Source organism: Carcharhinus amblyrhynchos, chromosome 20 (assembly GCF_965287045.1).
Source record: "Carcharhinus amblyrhynchos chromosome 20, sCarAmb.v2.hapA, whole genome shotgun sequence".
NCBI lineage: Eukaryota > Metazoa > Chordata > Chondrichthyes > Carcharhiniformes > Carcharhinidae > Carcharhinus > Carcharhinus amblyrhynchos.
Window position 1 is genome coordinate 8811817 of NC_137343.1, and position 27306 is coordinate 8839122.

Genomic DNA, 27306 nt, shown 5'->3' on the forward strand with positions numbered 1-27306 from the left:
TTGGGTTGTGTGCGTGCATTGTAGGGACTGGGCTGTGTGTGTTTTATATTTTGTAGGGACTGGGCTGTGTGTATATGTATATTTTGTACTATAGGGACTATGTTCTTGTGTGTATCGTAGGGACTGGGTTGTGTGCGTATTTTATATATTGTAAGGACTGGCTCCTGTGTGTATGTACTGTAGGGAGTGGGCTGTGTGTATTGTAAGGACTGGGTCTTATTTGTGTGTATCGTAGGGACTGGGATCTGGGCAATGTGCCAAATGCTGAGGATGTGACGCCAGATGAGGCGTTAATGTCTCCGCCCTGTGCATGGAGAGGATCCGAGACACACACCCTCCCCTTAGTCTCAGAGAGAGAGAGAGAGGGAGCAGGAAGCAGGCAGAGAGCCGGAGTGCAGAGCCCTCTCCCCCCGCCCCAGCCCTGCCCGCTGCCCCACAGCAAGGTCAGCAATCAGACTGTTCAGCTAGGAGGGGCAGCACCCTAGTCCCCGACCCCTGTCGGGCTCTCACCTTCTCTCTCTCTCTGTAACCAGCAGCGAGTGATGTCTGAACACCGTCCGCTCCGCACAGCCCACTGCCTGGCCGCTGCAGCCGCTCCGGCTTCCAAAGCCAAGCTCACCCATCCTGGCAAAGCCATCCTGGCGGGTGAGTAACACTGGGGAAGGGGAGAGGAGAATATTCACCATACACCTTGTCCCTGTGAAAGGCATGTTGTTGTGGGCTGTGTGTGTGTGTGTGGAAGGGAGATAACAGTGAATGTGCTTTTTAAACATTGCTGTGACTGGGCTGGGTGCTTGTCTCTGTGGAGCTAGCATATCCCTGTTACAAAAAGCACACACACTCTGAGGCTGCCCTGCTATCTCTGTGTCTGTGACAAATCAGTGAAATTAAATTAGAAACCTCCTGGATGTTCTTTTGAAAAATATTGGTGAATGTTTAGCCAATATGTAGGTAGCATTTGTGATCAGGGCATTGTTCGCCTTTTCTGACAATTCATCTTAACTGGTGTTCCCAGGACTACAACAATTTTGTTCCTTGTTGGTAGTTGGCACTAGTCATTGCCTCAAGCATTGGGGAATCTTTGTATCTGTGAGAAACTTTACTCCTCTGTTTTAGAGACTTATAAGATTTTAACAGGGCATGATAACGTAGATGCAGGGAGGATGTTCCCAATGGTGGGGGAGTCCAGAACCAGGGGTCATGGTATGAGGATTCAGGGTAGACCATTTAGCACACAGATGAGGAGACATTTCTTCACCCAAAGAGTGGTGAAGAATTCATTACCACTGAAAGTAGTTGATGCCAAAACATTGAATGTATTCAAGAGGTGATTGGATATAGCACTTGGGGCAAATGGGATCCGAGGTTATGGGGAGAAATAAGGATTAAGCTATTGAGTTGGATGATCAGCCATGATCGTGATGAATGGTGGAGCAGGCTCGAAGGGCCAACTGGCCTCCTCCAGTTCCTATGTTCTGTTATAGTTGCCCTTTTCTCATCCCCAATGCCCTTACTTTCCCCCCCCTCTTCCCTGCAGTGCTGTCTTGTGCAGGGCTCCCTTCTCTGCTCCTGCGCCTAACAGACATATGAATTAGGAGCAGGAGTAGGCCACTTGGCCCATCAGGCCTGCTTCACCATTCAATGAGATCATGGGTTTGGTTTGATTTATTATTGTCACGTGTAAAGTATTGTTTCTGGCGCAGTGTACAGACAAATCATAAAAGCAAATTACTGCGGATGCTGGAATCTGACACCAAAGGAGAAAATGCTGGAAAATCTCAGCAGATCTGGCCTGTAAGGAGAGAAAATGGCTGACGTTTCGAGTCCAGATGACCCTTTGTCAAAGATTAAGCATACCATTCACAGAGAAGGAAACAAGAGAGTGCAGAATGTAGTGATACAGTTTGCTAGGGTGTAGAGAAAGATTAACTTAATGTGAGGTAAGTCCATTCAAAAGTCTGATGACAGCAGGGAAGAAGCTGTTCTTGAGTCGGTTGGTACGTGACCTCAGACTCGTCCTTTTCCCAATGGAAGAATGTGGAAGAGAGAATGTCTGGGGTCTGTGGGATCCTTAATTGTAGTAGCTGCTTTTCTGATGCAACGAGAAATGTAGACAGTCCGTGGATGGGGGATTGGTTTGCGTGATGGACTGGGCTGTTCTATTTTGGACCTTACATTCTCACCTGTTTCCGGTAATCTTGCATCCCCCACTTATCAAGAATCAGTCTGCCTTAACTTTGTCACCACTGCCTTTTCAAAGACTTGTGACTCTCCTGAGTGATAAAAAGTTCCCCTTATCTCTCTCTTAACCAATGTGTCTTTGGACAGCAGTTCTCCTGCTCCCTGTTTGTGTAATCTCCTTCAGCCCTCCATAGAATCTGTACAGTGTAGAAAGAAGCTACCCAGCCCATTGGGCCTGTGCTGACTCTCCAAAAGAGCAATCTGCCCAGGCCCATCCTATCCTGTACATTTATCACAACCAATCCACCTAACCTGCACATCTTTAGTTTGTGGGAGGAAATCAGAGGAGACCCATGCAGACATGGGGAGAACATGCAGACCCTGCACAGACTGTGACTGTGAAATTGAACCTGGGTCCCTGGCGCTGTGAGACAGCAGTGCTAACCACTGTGTCACCAGGCTGCCCAAGATCTTTGCACGTCACTCCACCAGCGGTGACCACACTACCTCAGCCATAAGCTCTAGAATTCCCACACACACTCAACCTCTAAACTCTTCCTTGTTAAAGTTTTGAATCAATGTCTCCTGATGTGATTGGAATGTCACATGTTGTCAAAAAAATCACTCCTTGAAGTGGTTGAGTTGTGGAGGTCTTGTAGATCAGGAGGTAATGCCCCTGTCTCTATATATGAGATTTTAGGACTTCTTGGTTCAATTAGCCTTGTTAATCCTTCTAACGCTTGCTCGCTATTTCCCAATGGGAAAAGAAGATATCAAACAAACAAGCAACTTAAGATATTGTGGGTGGCACAGTGGTTAGCACTGGTGCCTCTTAGCACTAGGGACCCGTGTTCAATTCTGACCTTGGATGACTGTTGTAGACTCCACACGTTCTTCCTGTGAATGCTTGGGTTTCCTCTGGGTGCTCCGGTTTCCTCCCACACTCCAGTGATGTGCGGGTTAGGTGGTTTGGCCGTGCTAAATTGCCCTTTCATGCCAGGGGAAGTAGTCGGGTAAATGCATGGGGTTATGGGAATGACCTTTCACAAGGGGTTGGCTGGACTCGAAACGTCAGCTCTTTTCTCTCCTTACAGAGGCTGCCAGACCTGCTGAGATCCTTCTAGCGTTTTGTCTTTTGGTTTCAGATTCCAGCATCCGCAGTAATTTGCTTTTATCCATTTGTTATGGGGATAGGGCCAGGGTGGGAATGTTGTGGGTGCAGGCTCAATGGGCAGAATGGCCTCATTCTGGACTGTAGGGGTTCTATGAGGAGATTTGATAAACGATGCAGGTTATGGTCAGAGTAGACAGGGAGAAACTGGGGAAGGATTGAGAACCAGAGGTCACAGGTTTGAGGTAATTGACAATAGAAGTTAAAGCCAGATTGTTTCACGTAGCGAGTGGCTTGAATCCAGGACGTGCTGCCTGAGTGCATGCTGGAGGCAGGTTCAACCGAGGCACTCCGTGAGGAGGGGTAATTATTATCTAAAGAGGAGAAAATAAGTAGCGCTATGAGGAGAAGGCAGGAAAGTGGCACTTTGGAAAGCTGGCACTGTCATGATGGGCTGAATGGCCTCCTCCTGTACTGTGATTTGGAAAAGAAGCATTCAAAGTCAATATCCCATAATCGGGACCAGGATTCCCAATTGATTCCAACCCAAGGCAGCAGATGCTAACTTGTGATGTGTTTACCCTATCCACCGCCGGTGGCACCGTGCTTAGCGCTGCCCTCTCACGGACCTGGGTTCAGTTCCAGCCTCGGGTGACTGTCTGTGCGGAGTCTGCACTTTCTCCCCGTATCTGTGTGGGTTTTCTCCGGGTGCTCCGATTTCCTCCCACAGTCCAAAGACGGGTGGGTTGATTGGCCGTACTAAATTGCCCCTTAGTCTCAGGGGGATTAGCTCTGTAAATGCGGGGTTATGGGGATGGGACCTGGGTGGGATTATTGTCGGTTCGGTCTCAGTGGGCCAAATGGCCTCCTCCTGCACGGTGGATTCTATGCAGGCTATACAAAATATTGAAATCCACTGATGTAGCCTAGACCAGAGAATGGAGACCAAACATTTGAACTATCAGTTGATATAAGATTAGCAATGAAGACCAGAGGCTAGACCCAGCTGAAGGAGGACAGAAGAGGAACCGCAAGCTCAAAATCTTCCAAAGACTTTGCCTTGTGTTCAGAGTTTAACAATATCATTAGATTATCTGATCATTTACCTTATTATTTTTATTTATGGGAGCTTGCTAATCACACATTGCCTGATATCTTTCCCACGTTACGTCAAAAGCATGTCATTAGCTGTGAAGGGTTTCAACAATCCAGCACTCCCTCAGCACTGCACTGGGGCTCAAGTGTTTGGAGTGAGAATTGAACCTTTGAACTAAAGGACACGGGTCATGGTTAATAACTTCAGGAAAGCAGAATGGGAATATTTCTCCTATACTTAGTAACAAGCACAGATGACAGTACAATTTATTGGGGAAGGGTCAGGGTGTAATGAAAAACCTTCAACCTACATTTGTGTGAACGTTTGTATTTACTTGCCACGTTTTTAAGAATTGATTTTGGCTGTGGTTCTTGGCTGAGTTGGTAGCACTCTCTCATTTCCGAATCAGTAGGCAGACAGTTCAAGTCACGTTCTAGTGATTTGAGTGCATGACGGTGGCTGACTGTCCGATTCAGGAGTGCTGCACTGTCAGAAGTGCCGTCTTTCGGATGAGACATAAAACCGAGAGCTATTTTGTCTGTGTGGAATGAACGAACAATGTGGCACTGTTTAAAGTTTTTTTTATTAGTGTCACCAGTGGGCTTACATTAACACTGCAATGAAGTTATTGTGAAGCTCCCCTGGTCACCACACTCTGGCGCCTGTTCGGGTACACTGAGGGAGAGTTTAGCACGGCCAGTGCACCCTAACCAGCATGTCTTTGGGATTGTGGGAGGAAACGGGAGCACCCGGAGGAAACCCACGCAGACACGGGGAGAATGTGCCAATTCCACGGACAGTGTTACAAGCCGGGAATCGAACCCGAGTCCGTGGCGCTATGAGGGAGCAGTGCTAACCACTGTGCTACACTATGAAGAAGAGCCAGGAGGTCTGCGATTGTATTTGTTGATGTTTCATTGATGTAGTTGGTGTCTATTTTGTATCTCTGTCCCTTTGTTCAGGAGTCACCCCATGGGTAGAAATAGTTATTCCTCCTGCACTTGGACTCTATCCTCCTAGCCCCCCCTGTGCTACCTTGCTTGATCTTGCGTGACAAGGAATCCTCTCAATTCTTGAAAATGTTTTCTGTGTTTCTCTGTGACTCTATATTGTTTGTTCTGTATGGAGGACAGGACTGCACAAAGGCCTCCAGGTACCACTTAAACATCATTCGAGATAAATTTTACATGATCTCGGTGCTTTCTTTAGCAACCAATCCCATTTGCTTTATTATTGTCACATCTATTGGGATATAGTGAAAAGTATTATTTCTTGCATATAGATCTTTCCACAAACAATGAGATGGTCAAGTTAATTTTGTTTTAGTGCCATTTGTAATTCTACTGTGTTTAAAATCCTTTCCCTGCTTCTTCCCACAATATTTAGGGGCCACTTGGCCTGGATTACAAATTCTTAGAATCCTTACAGTGCAAAAGGAGGCCATTTGGCCACTGAGTCTTTTGATTTATTATTGTCATATGTATTAGGATCCCGTGGAAAGTATTGTTTCTCGCATGCTTTACAGACAAAACATAACATATATAGGGAAGGGAAGGAGACAGTACAAAATGTAGTGTGACAGTCATAGCTAGGGTGTAGGGAAAGATCAACTTAATGTAAGGTAGGTCCATTCAAAACTGTGATGGCAGCAGGGAAGAAGCTGTTCTTGGGTCAGTTGGTATGTGACTTCAGACTTTTGTATCTTTTTGCCGACAGAAGGTAGAAGAGAGAATGTCCAGGATGCGTGACAGAATGTCCTCCACTATGTTTCCTGAAGTCGATAACTGTCTCCTTCATTGATACTGAGGGGGAGATTATTGTTGCTGCACCTGTTCACCAGATTCTCTATCTCTTTCCTGTACTGTGTCTCGTCATTGTTTGAGATCCGACCCACTACAGTGGTTTGCCATCAGCAAACTTGAAAATCGAGTTGGAGGAGAATTGGCCACACAGTCATAGGTGTATAAGGAGTATAGTAGGGGGCTGAGAACACAGCCTTGTGGAGCACCGGTGTTGAGGATGATCATGGAGGAGGTCTGCACCGATGCTCAGACATGACATCCCACCAAGGCCTTGTCCCCATAACCCCCACGTATTTACTCTGATAATTCCCCTAACCTATCCATCTTGGGACACTAAAGGATAATTTAACATGGCCAATCCATCAAACTTGCACATCTTTGTACTATCATATTGATGTAACTAATGAAACATTGGTCCCAGAGAGTGTGTGTGTGTATAGCCCATCTTGTCAGAGTGCCAGTTTCAGAGTTATCGGATGTTACAGATTTTCGGGGAAGGATAATCCCTTACTACGATTCAATTTAATGTTAATGAGAGATGTGTTTCTGCTTTTCCCAGCCATTTGGCTTCACTGCTGTCTTGCCAATGAAAAGAATGTAGGCGAGCGATTCCTGCATTTAAGGAGAACTGCTTCACATCAAGAACAATAATGTTGTTCATCTGAGGAACATTAATCAGACAAAGTTGGCACTGAGAACCAGAGGTTCTATTGGTCCAAAGCTCGATCTGAGAAGCATGATTTCAGCAACGTCTCGGAGGAAAGCTCGAGAGTTTGAAGTTTATTTGTTAGTGTCTCAAGTAGGCTTACATTAACAATGAAGTTGCTGTGAAAATCCCCTAGTCGCCACACTCCAGTGCCTGTTCGGCTACACTGAGGGGCAATTTAGCATGGTCAGCCCGCCCTTTGGACTTGGGAGGAAACTGGAGCACACGGAGGAAAGCCATGCAGACGTGGAGAGAATGTACAGTCTTCACGCAGGCAGCAACCCAGGCCAGGAATTGAACCCAGGTCCCTGCCGCTGTGAGGCAGCAGTGCCAAATTAGGGAGGGAATTCCAGAGCGCAGCTGAAGGTAACAGTAGCTGGGTGACTGAAATGGGGGTTGGGGGATGAATGTAGAAGAGCCCAGGCTTAAAGGAGTGACAAGATGTTGGAGGCGATTAGAAATGGGGTTTTAAAGCAGAATACAAATTCAAAAATTGTGGTGTTGCCAGCAAACTGCGGACGGTACGTGAACAGGATTTGGTGCAAGTAACTGCAGAGGTGCATCTTTAAGTGTCTTGAGCACAGTAAATGATACAGCAAATGATAATCAAGACACAGGAAATTACATTACGGGGTTAGATCCACTTTGTAATCTGCGTGCTTTGGTTGCTGTTCCTGGAATAGCAGATGTGCTATGGGCCATACAGGATGGGTGTAACATCAGTGCATGTCCAATGTCATTTGTCCAAGGTGTAAATGTTTCATCTTGCTGTGAAATATGTACTATGGGGATGTCTGTGAAGTGCGTGAATAAGAACATAACTAGGAGGAGGAGGCCATTCAGCCCCTTGAACCTGATCATGGCTCAAGCCCAACTTTCCCATCCTCTCCCCACACCACGATCGTCCAAAAAATGATCACACTCATTCTTGAACATAATTAAATGAGTATCCACAGCTCAATTCTGTACAGACTTCTGATGATTCATCGTGGAGACATTTCCCATTCCAGTCCTGAATGGCTGAGACTTGGTTATAGGTTCAATACCCAGGGGCAACCACCTGTAAAACCTTCTGAGAATTTGAAACATTTCAATGAGACCACCTTTCATTCATCTAAACTTCAAATAATATCAGCCCATTCTACATAACTTCTCCTCCGAGGACAACTGGGAATCATTCTAGTGAACCCTCAAACCCTATCCATGGCTGGCCTTTCCTTAGATAAGGAGATCAAAACCGTAAACAGAGTTCCAGGTGCTGTCTTGTCCAAGCCTTATATAATTGCAGCAAGGTAACCATGCTCAAAAACTCTAACCCCTTTGCAATGAAGGCTACCAAGCGATTTGCCTTCCTAATTGCTGTAGCGGTATGTTAACTTTGATTCAAGGACACTCAAATTTATTTGCATTATCAGCATTTATAGTCTCTTGCCTTTTTTAAAATCTGCTTTCCATTTTCCTCCCTGTATAAAGGTGATTTGATTTTGATTTGGTTTATTATTGCCACATGTATTAACATGCAGTCAAAAGTATTGTTTCTTGTGCGCTATACAGACAAAAAATACTGTTCATAGAGAAGGAAAGGAGAGTGTGCAGAATGTACTGTCACTGTCGTAGCTAGGATGTGGAGAAAGATTAACTCAATGCAAGGTAGGTCCATTCAAAAGTCTGACAGCTGCAAGGAAGAAGCTGTCCTTTCCTCTTGCTGTCCACTCAAGTAACCTATGTTTGTTTTATTGCCCCTTTCTATCCTCCTTACAGCTCACTTTTCTATCTAACTTTTTATATCATCAGCCAGCTTGGATATATCTCGCACTCTACCCTTCACCGAAACTATTGCTAGAATGCAGATGACTGAGGTCCAGGCATTGATCCTTTAGACCTTCCCACAAATAACCTCTATTCCTACTCTGTTTTCTGTCCACTAACCCATCCTCCTCATATTCCAGTCCATTAGCCCTAATCTACTGTAACAATTCCTTGTGTGACATCTTAGTGGATGCCTTCTGAAAATCCAAATATACTGCATCTACCGGGGTTCCCCTTTATTCTGCTAGTTACAACCTCCAAGTTCTAATGGATGTTTACCAGTGTTATTTCTTAGCTGCATACAAACCGATCTACATCTTCATGTTTTAGACTAAGATCCTTTTGCTTTGTAGCTTTTATCTCATTCTAATTATACAATGTCTCCAGTGCAGAAGCAGACTATGCAGCCCATTGAGTCTGCACTGACTCTCCGATGCATCATCCCACATACACCTTATCCTCATAAACCCCTCCCCCGCTAATCTTTAACCTACACATCTTGGGACACTAAGCGGGCAATTTGGCATAGCCAGTCCATCTAACCTGCACATCTTTGCACTGTGGGAGGAAACTGGAGCACCCGGAGGAAGAACGTGCAAACTCCTCACAGACTGGAATTGTACGCGGGTCCCTGGTGCTGTGAGGCAGCTCTGCCAACCACTGTGCTGCCCATCTCGTCGGTCATCTTTTCTAAAAATCATGTACCTTGGGATGCTTGGTCCTTAACCTTGGACCTCTGCAGCCGTGTCTCATTGATGACAAATAGATCAAACTCATTTATCTTTATGTGCCACATATTGGCAAATGTTTCACGCATTCAGATATAACGCTTTTAGTTTTATCTTTTGACTATTTTTTCCCTGACAGAGCCTTGATAATCCTGTAACACTGCCAGTAATCTGTCTCTTCCTGACACAATCTGCTCCATTGTCCCACGCAACCTTTGACTTTTCTCATCAGACTTGTAAAATTGCACTTTCTTTTCCCCCTCCCTCCTCTGTATTAGTCTAAAACTTTACCTACTGTCCTATCTGCATATTCAACTCAACAGGTCATTGATCCCAGCCTGGGCTAAATGGAGTTGGTCGCAGTAGAATGCTCCCTCAGTACTGATACCCCTGGCTGGCTGTTACACCAGCCTTTCAGCCACTCATTTAAACCTCAAAGCTGTTTGTCACTCTACCAATTTGCATGTGGCTTGAGTAGTAGAGATTATTACATTTTTGAGGTGGTTTTTAAATTTGTATCTAGCTCTTCAATCTCCCTCAGCAAATCATCAGTCTGTGTCCTTCAAATGTTATCAGCTCCTGCCTTGACCACAATATGTGTCTCTCACAGAGTCATAGAGGTTTACAGCATGGAAAAGGCCCTTTGGCCCGACTTGTCCATGCCACCCTTTTTTTTTAAACAACTAAACTAGTCCCAATTACCTATATTTGGCCCATATCCCTTTATCCCCATCTTACCCATGTAACTGTCTAAGTACTTCTTAAAAGACAAAATTGTACCCGCCTCTCCTACTACCTCTGGCAATTTGTTCCAGACACATGCCACCCTTTGTGTGAAAAAATTGCTCGTCTGGACTCTTTTGTATCTCTCCCCTCTCACCTTAAACCTAGTAGTTTTAGGCTCCCCAACCTTTGGGAAAAGATGTTGACTATCTAACTGATCTACACCCCTCATTATTTTATGGACCTTGTCCAAGTTCTGCTCTCAAGGACGACAGACTATTTTTTCCCTTTGTACACTCAAGTACAGGGAAGGTAATTATAAGCTTCAGCTCATGAGCAAGCTGGCTTCTCTTTGGCTTGATCCGGTATTCCGTGTATCCTTGTTGTGACCTGTCCTGGTCCCATTTCCTTTTGTTTTTTGACCGATTAACAACAGCCAGTATGGATATGGGGGAGACAGCAAGAGAAAGGGGCTTGTGAATGCAGATCAGTTTATTCAAGCTCTCAGTTCTATAGTCCCATTGATCCAAAATGACTTGATAGAGGAGGCAATGGCCCGAGTGGTATTATCACTGGACTATTAATCCAGAAACTCAGTTAATGTTCTGGGGACCTGGGTTCGAATCCCACCAAGGCAGCTGGTAGAATTTAAACTCAATAAAAGTATCTGGAATTAAGGATCTACTGATGACCATGAAACCATTGTTGGAAAAACTAATCTGGTTCACTAATGTCCTTTTAGGGAAGGAAATCTGCCGTCCTTATGTGGTGTGGCCTACATGTGACTCCAGAGCCAAAGCAATTGGTTGACTCTCAACTGCCCTCAGGCAACTGGAGATGGGCAATAAATGTTGCCCAGCCAGTCCCACAAATGGAAAAAAAACAAGATAAGAGAGGCTTGGAGGAGACTTGTCATTAGATGATAGACGAATTGATAGAGTGGATGTGTAGGGACTATTTCCTCGGGTGGATGTAGCTGTTACTAGGGGACGTAACAATGAGGTTCATGGTGGGAGATATAGGAGGGACGTCCGAGGTAGATTCTTCACTCAGAGTGGTTGGGGTGTGGAATGCATTGCCTGCTGTGATAGTGGAGTCGGACACTTTAGGAACTTTCAAGCGGTTATTGGATAGGCACATGGAGCACACCAGAATTATAGGGAGTGGGATAGCTTAATCTTAGAATTGGACATAGCTCAGCACAATATTGAGGGCCAAAGGGCCTGTACTGTGCTGTAATGTTCTATATAAGTACTGGCATGGACCAGGCATCCATGATGATGGCATCAAATAGTGGTAATGCTCCAGAACTCATCATTCTGATGCCAGGACTAATCTGCAGGGATTCCAGTTCATACCTCTCCACTGGTATCTGGGGGGATTTAAATTCAGTTAATTAAACAAGAATCATAGAATCCCAACAGTGCAGAAGGAGGCCATTTGGCCCATCGAGTCTGCACCATCCACAATCCCATCCAGGCCTTATTCCCATAACCCCACATATTAACCCTGCCAATCTCCCTGACACTAGGGTCAATTTAGCATGGCCAATCCACCTAACCCACACATCTTTGGAGTGTGGGAGGAAACCCACGGGGAGAATGTGCAACCTCCAAACAGATAGAGACCCGGGGTCAGAATTGAACTGGGGTCCCTGGTGCTGTGAGGCAGCAGTGCTAACCACTGTACCACCGTGCTGCCTGGGTTAAAAAGCTAGCATCTGGAATGGTGACCATAAACCTCTCAACTTGTCATTGAAAAACTCCAGTTCACTTTAGGGAAGGAAATCTGCCAACCTTACTTGGTCTGGCCTACATGTGACTCTAGACCCACAGCAATGTGGTTGACTCTTGGCTATCCAGTGAGATGGCCTGGTGAGCCACTCGGTTGTCAAAGGTGCTCACTACCACCCCCTGAAGGGCAGCTGGGGAAGGGCCGTCAGTGCTGTCCTTGCCAATGATAACCACACCCTGTGTGAGTGAGTGAATTTAATTAGAAAACTAAACTGGGAGAGTGGCCTGTTTCAGCGCCGGGGACTCGAAATAAATTCTCTTGCCCTCAGATAGTGGCAACTGTCCAAATGAGATGATTGAAACTAGGAGCTCGTTGTGTGGAGAATTCCTCACCCGAGTAGGATTCTCATTGCTCCATGGTGGAGGCGAGAGGTGGGTGGGACAGACAAAGTATTCCAACATTCCAGAAAGCAATCCTAGACTGAGGCAGTGATGGATATATGGCCTTGATTTCAAAACATTTCTTAAGTTATGTGCACAGTTGTTCAACTGGTATCATGTTGAAGTTCGCAACCCATGTGAATGGCATTGAGAGAGTCTTTATTTGACTGCAGTCACGTTCTTCTTGTAATCCTGTGGCTGGAGTAAACTTGAAGTTGACGACCAGAAAAAAACTTGGCAAGCTTTTAGGTGTCCAGATCACCAACAACTTACTCTGCTCACCCCTACCCCGCATGCCGATACTTTTGTTAAGAAAGCCTACCAACGCCTCTACTTTATTAGGAGACTAAGGAAATTTGGTATGTCCACTACGACTCCCACAGGTGCACCATAGAAAGCATTCTTTCTGGTTGTATCACAGCTTGGCATGGCTCCTACTCTGCCCAAGACTGCAAAAAAAACTACAAAGGGTCATGAATGTAGCACAGTTTGTCACTCAAGCCAGCCTCCCATCCATTGACTGTGTCTATACATCCCACTGCCTCGGAAAAACAGCCGGAATAATCAAGGACCCCACGCACCCTGGACATTCTCTCTTCCACCTCCCTCCATTGGGAAAAAGATACAGAAGTCTGAGGTCACGTACCAACCAACTCAAGAACAGCTTCTTCCCTGCTGCTGTCAGACATTTGAATGGACCTACCTCACATTAAGTTGATCTTTCCCTACACCCTATCTATGACTGTAACACTTCATTCTGCACCTTCTCCTTTCCTTTCTCTATGAATGGTATGCTTTGCCTGTATAGCGCGCAAGAAACAATGCTAATACATGTGACAATAAATCAGATCGACTTTGTCACTGGGATCTCTCTTTTGCAGCCGGCATCACTGTGAAAGTGCGATTATATAAGCGACAGGCCTGTGTTTCCATCCAGCCTCCTGAGGTAGCTCAGAGCCACTAACATGGCCAAGCCTGGCCAAGGGAGGTCGTTACAAGTGACAAATGTGTCAACATTTGACAAAGGGGAGTCTTTAAAGAGAGTCCTTTTTTTCGGAGGAGAGCGCACAAATCATTCAAATGCCCTTGCAAATGGATAAGGAAGTCAAGACAGTCTGTTCGCTTTGTGAATCGGGGCGTCAAAATCAAAACTGAGGAACTTGTGCCAAACCTTTGCAAATCTCTGGTTAGGCCAAAGCTGGAGGGTTGTGTACAAATCTGGGCTGCAAGTGTTAGGAAGGATGTCAAGACCTCAAAGATGGAGCAGAGGAGGTTTACCTGGGGGTGAGAGACTTGGGTGGCGGAATTGGAGAAGCCAGAATCATAGAGTCCCCACAGTGCAGAAGGAGGCCATTCGGCCCATCAGGCCTGCACTGACAACAATCCCACCCAGGCCCTATTCCGGTAAACAGACATATTTATCCTGCTAATCCCCCAACACTAAAGGATCAATTTAGCGTGGCCTATCAACCTAACCTGCGCGTCTTTGGAGTGTGGGAGGAAACTGGAGCACCCAGAGGAAACCCACGCTGACACGGGGAGAGTGTGCAGACTCCACACACAGTGACCCGAGGGTGGAATTGAACCCGGATCCCTGGCGCTGTGAGGCAGCAGTGCTAATCACTGTGCCACCGTGCTGTGGAGAAATCTGATGCCAAAGGGACTTCCAAAAGGCCATCGGACATGTAAATTAGTCCTATTCAAGGACGAGGTTATGCTGAGAAAGGCTGGGGTTATGGGATTAAATTGGGCAACTCCTTCAAGGAGCTTCCACATGTGTGATGGGCAGAATGGCCTCCTCCTGTATTGTAAGATTCTACTTGTTCAAATCCCTCCGTGGCCTTCACTATCTCTGTGATCACCTCCAATCATCCCAGACACCAATCGTTCTGGCTTCTTGTGCACCGAGATTTTATTTATTTTTCTCCATCGTTGGTGTCCGTACTTTCAGCTGCCTGGACCCTGAACTCTGCAACTGCCTCCTTTTAATCCCTGTTCCGCCTCTCTCCACCTTGTACCTTTTGGGACATTTGACCGTGTTAAAGACAGGGTCGATTCAGAAAGAGTGTCCCCGCTGGTGGGGGAGTCCAGGGGTCATCGTTTGAGGATAAGGAGTAAAACCCTCACTGAGGTGAGGTGAAATTTCTTCAGCCAGAGAGTGGTGAATCAGTGGATTCCAGGAATTAACTCGCCTTCCTGCCGTGGGTAATGAAACAGGTTAAAAGAGTAGATAATAACTCCACCAAACCAGCATTTCTGGTTTCTTCGTCAGCTTGGTTATTTATTATTTACTGCATCTCTGAGAATGTGGGTGAATTATGGGAGGGTGAGGAATTCCGAACATCTCCGCCCATCATTGCAATGTAATGTTTGATTTTCCCTCCTGTCTGCACTGGTCTCTGACGTACACAGGGCTAGATTGGTGATGTGACTTCATTGGAGGTTCTGTCAGTTATCTTATCGAGCTTGCCGCTTTCTTTTCCACGTTCGGGTACACTGAGGGAGAATTTAGCGTGGCCAATGCACCCAACCAGCACGTCTTTCAGACTGTGGGAGGAAACTGAGCACCGGGAAGAAACCCATCCAGACACGGGAAGGAAGTGCAGACTCCAGACAGACAGTGACTCAAGCCAGGAATTGAACCCGGGCCCTTGGTGCTGTGAGGCAGCAGTGCTAACCGCTGTGCCACCGTGCCAAAGTGGTGCAGTAGCTGGAAAGCTGCCTGAGAAACAGAGAAGGCCGGGAATTCTCTGTAGCATCTGGGGTGAGAGAAAAACAAGAGTAAACACTTCAGCTGGTGACCCATCAGCGGAAGTGGGGAGGCGGTGGCGTAGTGGTATTGTCACTGTATCCTCCGTGCAGATCCAGGGTAACGCTGTGGGGGGGCCTGGGTTCAAATCCCACCGTGGCAGATACTGAGATTTAAATTCAGTAAAAATCTGGAATAAAAGTCTAACCGTTGTTGATTGTCTTAGTAACCAATCTAGTTCACTAATGTCCTTTAAGGAAGGAAGTCTGCCACCCTTACCTGGTCTGCCCTCTGTGTGATTCCAGAGCCACAGCAAGGGGTGATGAAGGATGGGCAATAAATGCCAGCCCAGCCAGCGATGCCCACATCCCATTTAAAAAAAACAGTAGCAGTTTGCAGACCAGAAACTCTGTTCCTCAGCACTGATTTGAACACTTTGCAAATCCTGTTCTTCCAGTTCTTGGACTGGAGATCTTTAAGTAGGCAATTCTCTGTGACCTTTAACTCGGGATGGATAATAATTGCTGGATTTTGCCAGCAAAACGCAAATCCTGTCAATGATTTTTATTTTCCTAAGTACAAGGAACGTACACGTCCTGTTTGACAATGAGTGATCACTCTAAAGCCCTGACCTGGAGGCATTCACCCGACTCCTCCCCGTGGCAGCCTGTTTGTAGAATCTTAGAATCCTGCAGTGCAGAAGGAGGCCATTCGGCCCATCGAGTCTTCACCGACCACAGTCCCACCCAGGGCCTATCCCCATAACCCCATACATTTACCTTGCGGTGGCACGGTGGTTAGCACTGCTGCATCACAGCACCAGGGATCTGGGTTTGATTCCCGGCTTGGGTCACTGTCAGTGTGGAGTTTGCACATTCCCCCTGTGTCTGCGTGGGTTTCCTCCGGGTGCTCCGGTTTCCTCCCACAGTCTGAAAGACGTGCTGGTTAGGGTGCATTGGCCATGCTAAATTGCCCCTTGAACATGCGCTGGAGTGTGGCAACTAGGGGATTTTCACAGTACAAAGAACAAAGAAAATTACAGCACAGGAACAGGCCCTTCGGCCCTCCGAGCCTGCACTGACCATGCTGTCCATCTTAGCTAAAACCCCCTACCCTTCCGGGGACCATATCCCTCTATTCCCATCCTATGCATGTATTTGTCAAGAGGCCTTTAAAAGTCACTAACGTATCTGCTTCTACTACCTCTGCCAGCAGCGAGCTCCAGGCACCCACCATCTTCTGTGTGTAAAACAAAAAATGTCATTTGCAGTGTTAGTGTAAGCCTACTTGTGACACTAATAAATAACTTCGTGTCTGTGCCTCAATCGAACCCGCAGAAACAGGTTCTCTGATCGTTATCACAGTGCTGTTTGTGGGATCTTGCTGTACGCAAATGTTTACCACGTTGCCTACACCGCAGCTCCGAGCTGTGAAACACTTTGCGATGTCTGGTTGTTTGTGAATAGCTCTCTATAAATTTTTTAAAAGTGAATTTAATGGGATGTGGGAGTCAGGGGCTAGGCCAGTATTTATTGTCTGTATAAATGCATGTCTTTTAGAACTGTTCAAATCCTTGACGTAGGTAGGCCTTCAATATCTCTAATGTCGCTGGGTCTTCCATATACCTGATTACACTAACAAGCTTCCGTGCATTAAGAGCTTTTTGCATCACTGCTTAGTCAACAACGAGGCTGTCAGACTGCAGCTAATGGATATGATTCTGCTCAGTAACTCTCCATTAGAAGACAGGAGGTGACCCGAGGGCTGGAGGTTGCACTTTTGTCCCCCAGAATTTCTCAACAAACCCGCGTGGAAAATCCTGAGGCAAGTGAGCCATGAATAAGGCTAAGGGATGGCATGGTGGTACAGTGGTTAGCACTGCTGCCTCACAGCGCCAGGGGCCTGGGTTCGATTCCCGGCTCGGGTCACTGGCACTGTGAGGCAGCAGCGCTAACAGTGACACTTCTTGTGCACTATACAGACAAATCATACCGTTCATAGAGAAGGAGAGAGTGCAGAATGTTGTGTTACAGTCATAGCTAGGGTGTAGAGAAAGATCAACTTAATATAGGCTCATTCAAAAATCTGATGGCAGCAGGACAGAGTTTAGAAGAGAGTAGAGTCTGAAAAGCATAGAATGAGAGTGAAACAATTGGAGGGTATATTGGGCACAGCTCGCAAGAAGTCGCCTCGCTCTGACGCCATTTTGAAACCCACTTGGAAAGTGATCACCATTCCTTCACTGTCGGCTGGGCCAAACTCCTTCCCCAACAGCACCATGGGTAAACCTACACCTCATGGACGGCAGGGGTTCAAAGAGTGGCTAACACCACCTTCTTGAGGGCAGTTAGGGATGGGCGGTATATGCTGGACCAGCCAGTGAAGTCCACTTTCCATGAACGAATATTTAAAAAAACTGAAGGCGTTTGGTTGTGACGTTGGCGGTGACTCCCTAGATTCCGAAACACACCAGTCGGCAGACAAGGAGTGTGACTAGTTTTCGTTTTGTTTAATCTACCTTCTTGCCCCTGAGTCAGGAGAATGTGGCTTCAAGTCTCACTTCAGGTACTTGAGCTTATAATCGAAGCTGAGCTTTTCGGTGCTGCACTGGGGAAATGCTGCACTGTCCGAGGTGCCTCGCCTGCTTTCTCCCGTTGGACGTAACGGATCCCCTGGCACGGTGAAGAGTGGGACAGTTTTCCCTGGTTTGCTGGGCAATGTTTACCCCTCCCCCAACGTCACTGAAGCAGCTTATCTGGCGGCCTATTGGATTGTGGTTTGTGGGATCTTGCTGTGCATAACTTTCCCGCCACGTTTCCAACATTGTAAAACAGCAGCTGCCCCTCAAAAGGTGCCTCATGGGCTGTGAATTGCTTTGGGGTATCTGGGTTGTGAAAGGTGCTATGCAAATGCAATTCTCTGACTAATCAAGCTGAACTTGGGCTTCCTCTTGGTCTATTTTCACTTTTCACTGGAGGAACTCCATCCAAATGGGCAGCATGGTGGCACAGTGGGTGGTACTGCTGTCTCACAGCGCCATGGACCCAGGTTCAGTTCCTGGCTTGGGTGACTGTCTGTGTGGAGTTTGCACGTTCTCCCCATGTCTGTGTGGGTTTTCTCTGGGTGCTCCAGTTTCTTCCATACTCCAAAGATGTGCGGGTTAGGTTGATTGGCCGTGCTAAATTTACCCTAGTGTTAGGAGGATTCGCAAGGTAAATGTGTGAGGTTATGGGGATAGGGTGTGGGATTGTGGTTGGTGCAGACTTGATGGGCTGACTGGCCTCCATCTACACTGTAGGGATTCTGTGATTCTAAATGCAAGTTCTTGTTTTATTTCTTTGACTGAAGTCTCCAGACTGTTATTTATTTTCGAATTCAGCATCTCCGGTAACTGATTATCAGGTCACAGCTCGAGTTCTGGATGTCACCTTCCTATCAGTGACATGATTTAAGTTATGAAGAGAGGTTGGATAAGCTTAGGTTGTTTTTGTTGGAGCAGAGAAGACTGTGAGAGGTGACCTGATCGAGGTGTACAAGGGACATGGACAGTGGATGGGGAGCAGCTGCTCCCCTTAGTTGAAGGGTCAGTCACGAGGGGACACAGGTTCAAGGTGAGGGGCAGGACGTTTAGCGGAGGATGTGAGGAAAAGGTATTTTTTTATCCAGAGGGTGGTGAGGGTCTGGAATGCGCTGCCTGGGAGGGTGATAGAGGCGGGATGCGTCACATCCTTTAAAAACTACTGGGATGAACACCATAACGTTCAGGGCTCTGGGCCAAGTGCTGGTAAATGGGATTAGGTGGGAGGTCAAGTATTTCTCGCATGTCAGTGGGCCAAAGGGTCTCTTCTGCACTGTGTGACTCTATAATAGTGGCGTGCTTTGGTATGCTGCCAGGATGTGAAAGGCGCTACAGAAATGCAACCTGGTTTCTGTCTCTCTCGAGCACTCGGGCTCTGTTGTGATGCAGTTATGATGTGGATATTGCCGGCGTTGGACTGGGGTAAACACAGTAAAAAGTAAAAAGGCCAGAACTCTCCATTCACCTGACGAAGGGACAAACCCCAAAAGCTTGTGAGTTTACTGTCAAATAAATCGGTTGGACTTAAACCTGGTGTTGTCAGACTTTTTACTGTAATGCAGTTATCCATTACTGCTCTCTCAGCACAGAGCTGGGACGCTCAGGTGAAAACCTCTTGCCCCGGGTAACTGCGTGTCACACCGCTGGCCCCACCTTGCATCAGTCGTATTGTTGTTCTCCACCACGTACCCTGTGAGTGTTGTAACCTCGCTCTGCACAGCTCACGGCACAGTGCCAGGTTTCCGAGATCCCCTCCTCACCTTCCTCTATGGGTTGCCCTCCCCAAACTGCGATCACCTCGTGCAACAGAAGATGAAGCAGAGACGACGCGCAGAGGCAATCTCACATTCTACACAGTCATCTAGAACAGAGACATAATATGTGGCACAGTGGTTAGTACTGCTGCCTCACAGCACCAGGGACCTGGGTTTGATTCCCAGCTTGAGTCAATGTCTGTGTGGAGTCTGCACGTTCTGTCTGCACAGGTTTCCTCCCACAGACTGAAAGACGTGCTGATTAGATGCATTGACCATGCTAAATTTGCCATCAGTGTACCCGAACAGGCAATTCGGGGAGTTTCACAGTAACTTCATTGCAGTGTTAATGAAAGCCTGCTTGTGACGAAGAAGTAAACTTACTTGATAACCGATAGCCATGACGCTAATTGGAAATCCAGAGCTGGTGAATTGCAGTTTTACTAATCAATGGAAACTGAGTAATGGCGTGTGGCCATTGGGTAACCTGATTACAATATCCTTATTTACACAGTGTATGTGTGTGAACTTTAAACCTGTTTTTGCATCTGTGGGTCAACTGCCAAAGTAAAAAGCAGAACGTGGTCACTGAGTGCATCACTCCTTAAAATCTGTAGAACCATCGAATCTCCACAGTGCAGAAGATGGCCCTTCGGCCCATCGAGTCTGCACCAACTCTCCAACAGAGTATCTCACCCATGCCCTATCCCTGTAACCCCACACACATCTTTCTCTATACCCTATCTGTGACTGCAACACTATATTCTACCCTCTTCCTCCCTTCTCTCCCCATGTACTCCATGAATGGTGTGCTTTGTATAGCACAACAAATGATATTTGTGACTGTATACCAATACATGTGACAATAATAAATCAAAATTTACAGTGGTTAAACTTTAGACACTAAGGAGCAATTTGATTTGTTTTGGTTTATTATTGTCACGTGTATTAGTGTACTGTGAAAAGTATTGTTTCTTGTGTGCTGTATAGATAAAGCATACCGTTCATAGAGAAGGAAAGGAGAGGGTGCAGGATGTAGTGTTACAGTCGTAGCTAGGGTGTAGAGAAAGATCAATTTAACGTGACATAGGTCCATTCAAAAGCCTGATGGCAGCAGGGAAGAAACTGTTCCTGAGTCGGTTGGTACGTGTCCTTAGACTTTTCCCGACACAGGAAGGTGGAAGAGAGAATGTCCGGGGTGCGTGGGGTCCTTAATTATGCTGGCTGCTTTTCCGAGGTAGTGGGAAATGTAGACAGAATCCACGGGTGGGAGGCTGGTTTGCATGATGGACTGGGCTACCTTCACGATCTTTTGTAGTTCCTTGTGATCTTGGGCAGAGCAGGAGCCCATTCCGAGCTGTGATACAACCAGAAAGAATGCTTTCTATGGTCCATCTGTAGAAGTTGGTGAGAGTTGTGGAGGATGTGCCAATTTTCCTTAGTATCCTGAGAAAGTAGAGGCATTGGTGGGCTTTCTTAACTGCAGTGCCAGCATGGAGGGACCAGGACAGGTTGTTGGTGATCTGGACACCTAAAACTTTGAAGCTCTTGAACCATTTCTACTTCGTCTCTCCATACTTTAGAACAGCCGATCAACCTAACCGGCACACCTTTGGAGTGCGGGAGGAAACCGGAGCACCCGGAGGGAATGTGCAAACTCCACAGGGACAGTGAGTGACCCAAGGCTGGAATTGAATCCAGGTCCCTGGCACTGTGAGGCAGCAGTGCTAACCACTGTGCCACCCATTGTTGGCTCCTGAATGGTGCTAGATATAAAGTAAATGCTTTTTTTAATTTATGGGATCTGGATGTTGTGTTAAGCCCAGCATTTACTGTCCATCTGGAACTGACCTTGATTTCGAATCATCTTCTGGAAACACTACAGTCCCTGTGATAGTTATTAATCCAATTGAGTGATCTGCTACAAAAACACAAAATGCTGGAAAATCCCAGCAGGTCTGACAGCAGCTGTGGGGAGAGAATAGAGCCAATGTTTTGAGTCAGAGCTCTGACGAAGGGTCATCCAGACTCGAAACATTGGCTCTACTCTTTCCCCACGGACACTGTCAATCCTGCTGAGATTTTCCAGCATTTTCTGTTTTTGGCTCAGTCTCCAGCATCTGCAGTTTTTCACTTGTATCTGAGTGACCTGCTAGTCTGTTTCAGAGGATGGTTATGGTTCAACCCCATTGCCGTGGATCTGGAGTCCCGTACAGGTCTGACTGAGTTAACATGCTGGATTTCCTTCCTTAAAGGACACTAGTGAGCGTTGAATCCAGTACTTTCAAGATCACCGTTGTTGATGGTGGTTAGTTCTTATTTGATTAATTGAATTTAAGTTCCTTAGATCTCAAGGTTATTACTTCCGGATTGCTGGTTGGTCACTGACGTAACCCATTATACAACCAGTATGCTTAGCTATGCACTTAAGTTTTTCACTAAGATTATTTCAAGCAGCTAAAACTGTGTTTCTATCGCAGTTTCTGTTGAACTCCTCCCCCCACTACTCTACTGTGTTACTGCCACACCCTTTGAGAGCGATTAGGTGTCACAGTGGTTAACACTGCTGCCTCACAGTGCCAGGGACCCGGGTTCGATTCTCGGCTTGGGTCACTGCCTGTGTGGAGTTTGCACATTCTCCCCGTGTCTGCGTGCGTTTCCTCCAGGTGCTCCAGTTTCCTCCCACACTCCAAAGACGTGTAGGTTAGGTTGATTGACCATGCTAAATTGTCCCTTAGTGACAGGAAATTAGCGAGGATATTATGTGGGGTTTTAAAGTTTTATTTATTAGTGTCACAAATAGGCTTACGTTAACATTGCAATGAAGTTACTGTGAAAATTCTCTAGTCGCCACACTCTGGCACCTGTTCTGAGGGAGAATTTAGCATGGCCAATGCACCTAACCAGCACGTCCTTCAGACTGTGGGAAGAAACTGGAGCACCTGGAGGAACCCCACACAGACATGGGGAGAATGTGCAGCCTCCGCGCAGACCCAAACCAGGAATCGAACCTGGGTCCCTGGCGCTGCGAGGCTGCAGTGCTAGCCACTGTGTCACCAGTAAGGGGATAGGGTCTGGGTGGGATTGTTGTCAGTGCAGGCGCGATGTGCCAAATGGCGGCCACCTGCACTGTGAGGGTCCTCTGAGAGGTCCTTGGCCTCCTTGCTTAAAGGGTGTTTGTATTGCTCCTGAAAGGGTGTGTGCTGAGGAGGCCCAGTTCCCATGGTTACCACCGACTGTCTCACAGGCTTTCTTGAGGAAAGATTGATCTCCTTTTCTCATTCTCTGACGTGATGAGATGGAGTCAGCACCACCTCTCCGCCCCTCCAGCAGTGACTTTGTTCAGACTGCCAGGAGGAGAGGTTCCCTCTTTGATATCCTGTGGCGTTGTGGTTAAGCAGTGAGCTCATGGCAGCTGTGTCACCCCAACCAGGGAACCCTGGGAGTCTTCAACCACAGGGCGGCAAAACCCTCCGACAAACGTGACTGGAATGTGAACGGACAGAGCGTGCACTGGTCAGTCCTGGTTACAGCAATGCCTCGAGGCAATCGAATGTTGAATTTTGTCACCCCTTTTCTGAGAGTGGTGCGCCTACAGTTGTACCAATATCGTCCGACCCTCAGCAGATCAGTCAGAATAAACAAGGCAAGCCTTCCCTTCCCCCCCACGACCGACAGCAGAGCCTATGGGTGACTCTGCAGGAAAAGGGAGTTTGCACAGGTTCTGTGTTTGTCAAACCGGCCCTGCATTACGCAAACGAGTTACCGCACGCACGCACGACAGATCAGGCTGAGTACAGAGAGATTGCAACTAAAGACGTGTAGAAGGCTTCTCCGGGCTGTTTGTCGTCTGTGACGAAATGTTGCCACAGATAACCAAAGGGGGAGAACTGACTGGTGGTGATTTAACCCGAGGTTCATCACCCCTCAGGCGAGGGGCAAGGTTGAGAAGGTGGGGCCTTTGCGAATAACCTCAGCCGGTGCGGGAGTTGAACCCGTGCGTTGCTCTGCATCACGAGCCAGCTGTTCAGCCAACTGAGCTAAACCGAGCCCCCTATTGTTGCCTGAACCCCTCGCGCGAGTTACAAATTCCTTACTTAGGAATTCTTCCGCCCCTGACCTCGCTTCTCCCTTTCTTTATTCACCTTCAACTTTGTTGCACGTTGACAATAGAAATTGGCCACCCCACCTCCCCTCGCCGCTCTGAGGCAAATTGACTCAAGTCACACACTGTGGGCGGGAGTGGGCTAGTCCAGGTAATTGGAAAGGACAGACTTGAATTTATACGTCGTCACATCGTGTTGGCAACACGGAGACAGGCCGTTCGGCCCAACAGACCTGTGCTGGTTTCAGGCAAAAGCACCTTTCTCAATCTCAAAGCGCTTCACAACCAATGAGGTAATTTTGAAGCGTAGTAACGTAAGGAGATGCAGCCTCCCATTTGGGAACAGCAAGATCCCATCCGTAGATAGCGAGCAGCTTTTTTTTTTCATGACGGTGGGATTAAATATTGAACGAGGCACGAGGGAGAAATGCCCTCCTAGCCTTTGCAATCTGGCCAGGGGTCGGTCTTATTTTATATCCACCCTGAGTGGGTGGGTGGGGGTGGGATAGGTGGTCTTGCTTTGACATTTCTGAAAGACCAGCTGTGGGCTGTCGACTGGTATTCGGTGCTCGTGCCTGCGGAGGGGGCACGTGACCACCACCAGCCCCCGTCCCCGTCCGCCGCCACCACCACCGTCACCTACTGACTCCCAAGGCAAGAACGCTGCCAACTGAGACAGCGCTGGCAGACTGTTGTTGCTGTCAAACATTCCTGCCTGAATACGCTACATTGGCATCCAGGCAGCTCAGTAACCACTCGCCCACTTGTCTAATTATAGCACTGTCAGCACCACACATCACTGAATCGCTGACACAGGATGCATTGTCTCTGTCTCCCTGCTCAATGAAAATTGGAAAGCATAAGGCCCCCCTCCCCCTCAAAGATTTCCCTTCTCTTCGAAGCCAAGAGCTGGAGATGAATCCCTTTAATCCTGGTTAAAAAGTCTCACCACACCAGGTTTATTCGGAATCACGAGCTTTCAGAGCACTGCCCCTTCGTCAGGTGAGTCACCTGATGAAGGAGAAAGCTCGTGAAAGGGCGGCACAGTAGCACTGTGGTTAGCACTGCTGCCTTACAGGGGCCCGGGTTCAATTCTGGCCTCGGGTTGCTGTCTGTGTGGAGTTTGCACATTCTCCCCATGTCTGCGTGGGTTTCCTCCGGGTGCTCCGGTTTCCTCCTACAGTCAAAAAAAATGTGCTGGTTAGGTGGATTGGCCATGATAAATCGCCCCTCAGCGTTAGGGGGACTAGCTAGGGTGAAGTTACGGGATAGGGCCGGGGTGGGATTGTGGTCAGTGGGCCAAATGGCCTCCTCCTTCACTGTAGGAATTTTATGATTCTAAGCGAGTGAAGGAGGGTTAAATCCCGGAGATCAAAGGGAATGTGTAAACCAGACACGCAGTAAATGACGGTGGAGTCAATGGATAGAAATTATAACCTACCAGGCTCTCCAGTCGGGATGATGGGCTGTAAGTTAGATAATGACATTTTCCAGCAAAGGCGGTGGTCACCACGGAGTCTGGAGCACAAACAATTCAACCCAGTGAGTGCAGGCCATCGTTTACCCACGACACTCTTACCCTTTCAGCAGAATATTCTAATCCTTTCTCTCTCTTGTGTTGATCTAACTCCCCCCTTAAACATAACCACAATGTGGTTGACTCTCAGCTGCCCCCTGAACAAGGGCAACTTGGGATGGGCAATAAATGCTGGCCAGCCAGCGATGCCCACGTCTCCCAAATGAATTAAAAACAGCATGCTATTTACCGAAACTACAACCTGTGATAGCGAGATCCACGTTCTATCCACTCTCTGGGTAGCTGTTTCCATTGATATAATTTGATTTATTATTGTCACGTGTATTAGTATACAGTCAAAAGTATTGTTTCTTGCGCGCTATACGGACAAAGCATACCATTCATAGAGGAGGAAGGGAGAGAGTGCAGAATGTAGTGTTATAGTCATAGCTCGGGTGCAGAGAAAGATCAACTTAATATGAGATACATCCATTCAAAGTCTGGCAGCAGCAGGGAAGAAGCTGTTCTTGAATCGATTGGTACGTGATCTCCAGACTTTTGCACCTTTTTCCCGACGGAAGAAGGTGGAAGAGAGAATGTCCGGAGTGTGTGGTGTCCTTAATTATGCTGGCTGCTTTTCTGAAGCAGCAGGAAGTGTGGATGGGAGCCTGATTTGTGTAAGGGACTGGGCTTCATTCACGACCCTTTGTTGTTTCTTGTGGTCTTTGGCAGAGCAGGAGCCATACCAAGCTGTGATACAACCAGAAAGAATGCTTTCTATAGTGCATCTGTAAAAGTCAGTGAGAATCGAAGCTAACATGCCAGATTTCCTTTGCCTCTGGAGAAAATAGAGCTGTTAGTGAGCTTTCTTAACTATAGCATCGGTATGGAGCGACCAAGACAGATTGTTGGTGATCTGGACACCTAGAAGCTTGAAGCTGTTGACCATTTCCATCTCATGCCCATTGATGTAGACAGGGGCATGTTGTCCACTACACTCCCTGAAGTCGATGACAATCTCTTTGTTTTGTTGACATCGAGGGAGAGATTATTGTCGCCGCACCAGTTCACCAGATTCTCTGTCTCTTTCCTGTACTCTGTCTCGTTATATTTGAGATCCGACCCACTATGGTAGTGTCATCAGCAGACTTGAAAATCGAGCTGGAGGGGAAGTTGGTCACACAGACGTAGGTGTATAAGGAGTATAGTAGAGGGCTGAGAACACAATTTTGTGGGGCACTGGTGTTGAGGATGATTGTGGAGGAGGTGTTGTTGTCAATCCATTGCCTAATGGTACAATGACCAGGCGACAAAGATTTAATATGAAAATAGAAAGCGCTGAGAAAACTCAACGGGCCCAGCAGTGTCTGTGGAGGGAAGAAGAGAGATAACGTTTTTGAGTGTAAGATGATTCTGCTTTGGAAGAGTTCCGAAGAAGGGTCATACGGACTCTGAACGTTAACTCTGTTTCTCTCTTCACGGACGCTACCAGACCTGCTGAGTTTTTCCAGAACGTTCCGTTTTTATTTCAGGTCTCCAGCACCCGCAGTATGGCACAGATTGAAGGTTAGGGGAAAATGGGAAGAATGTTTTCACACAGTGACTGGTTATAACCTGGAACTCGCTGTCTACGAGGATAATCATAGAATCCTTACAGTGCAGAAGAAGGCCTTTCTGCCCATCGAGCCTGCACCGACAACAATCCCACCCCGGCCCTATTCCCGTAGCCCCAGGTATTTACCATGCTAATCCTTTGACACTAAGGGACAATTTAGCATGACCAGTCTACCTAACCGGCGCATCTTTGGACGGTGGGAGGAAACCGGAGTACCCGAAGGGAATCCACGCAGACCCGAGGCTGGGATTGAACTCGGGTCCCTGGCACTAACCACTGTGCTGCCCGAACGGAAGTGGCAATACTAAGTAGTTTCCATAGGAAATCGGATGTGAACTTGAGGGACACAAAGGTAGAGGGAGAAAGGGCCTGAGAGGAGGGCTGGCATGTTTTTAATGGGCCGAATGGTATCCTGTCGTACTCAGTGTTCCATACAAATCTCCGCCCACCCCACTTCATCGAACTCTGTCAGCATAACTTTCTGGTGTTTATCTAACTTCCCTTGAACGATATCTGGCTAAACCACACTCTGATACTGAGTTCCACATTCTCACCACTCTCTTGTAAAGAAGTTTCTCCTGAATTCTTGATTGGATTTGTCGGTGATTAACTTATATTTATGACTGTGCTGCACAGGGATTAGTCAGGGACAGAATTCC

The 27306-nt window shown here is 47.1% G+C and overlaps 1 protein-coding gene across 1 annotated transcript in view; it reads left to right on the forward strand.

Annotated features, from left to right (window-relative positions):
* Nucleotides 1–360: 360 nt before the first annotated feature.
* Nucleotides 361–27306, forward strand: part of LOC145356050 (tricarboxylate transport protein B, mitochondrial) — a 78493-nt gene continuing 51547 nt past the window's right edge. Inside the window, exon 1 of the mRNA XM_080208644.1 lies at nucleotides 361–645. Coding sequence (XP_080064770.1) covers nucleotides 543–645 — 103 coding nt within the window. The 5' untranslated portion in view covers nucleotides 361–542. The remainder of the gene's footprint in view (nucleotides 646–27306) is intronic.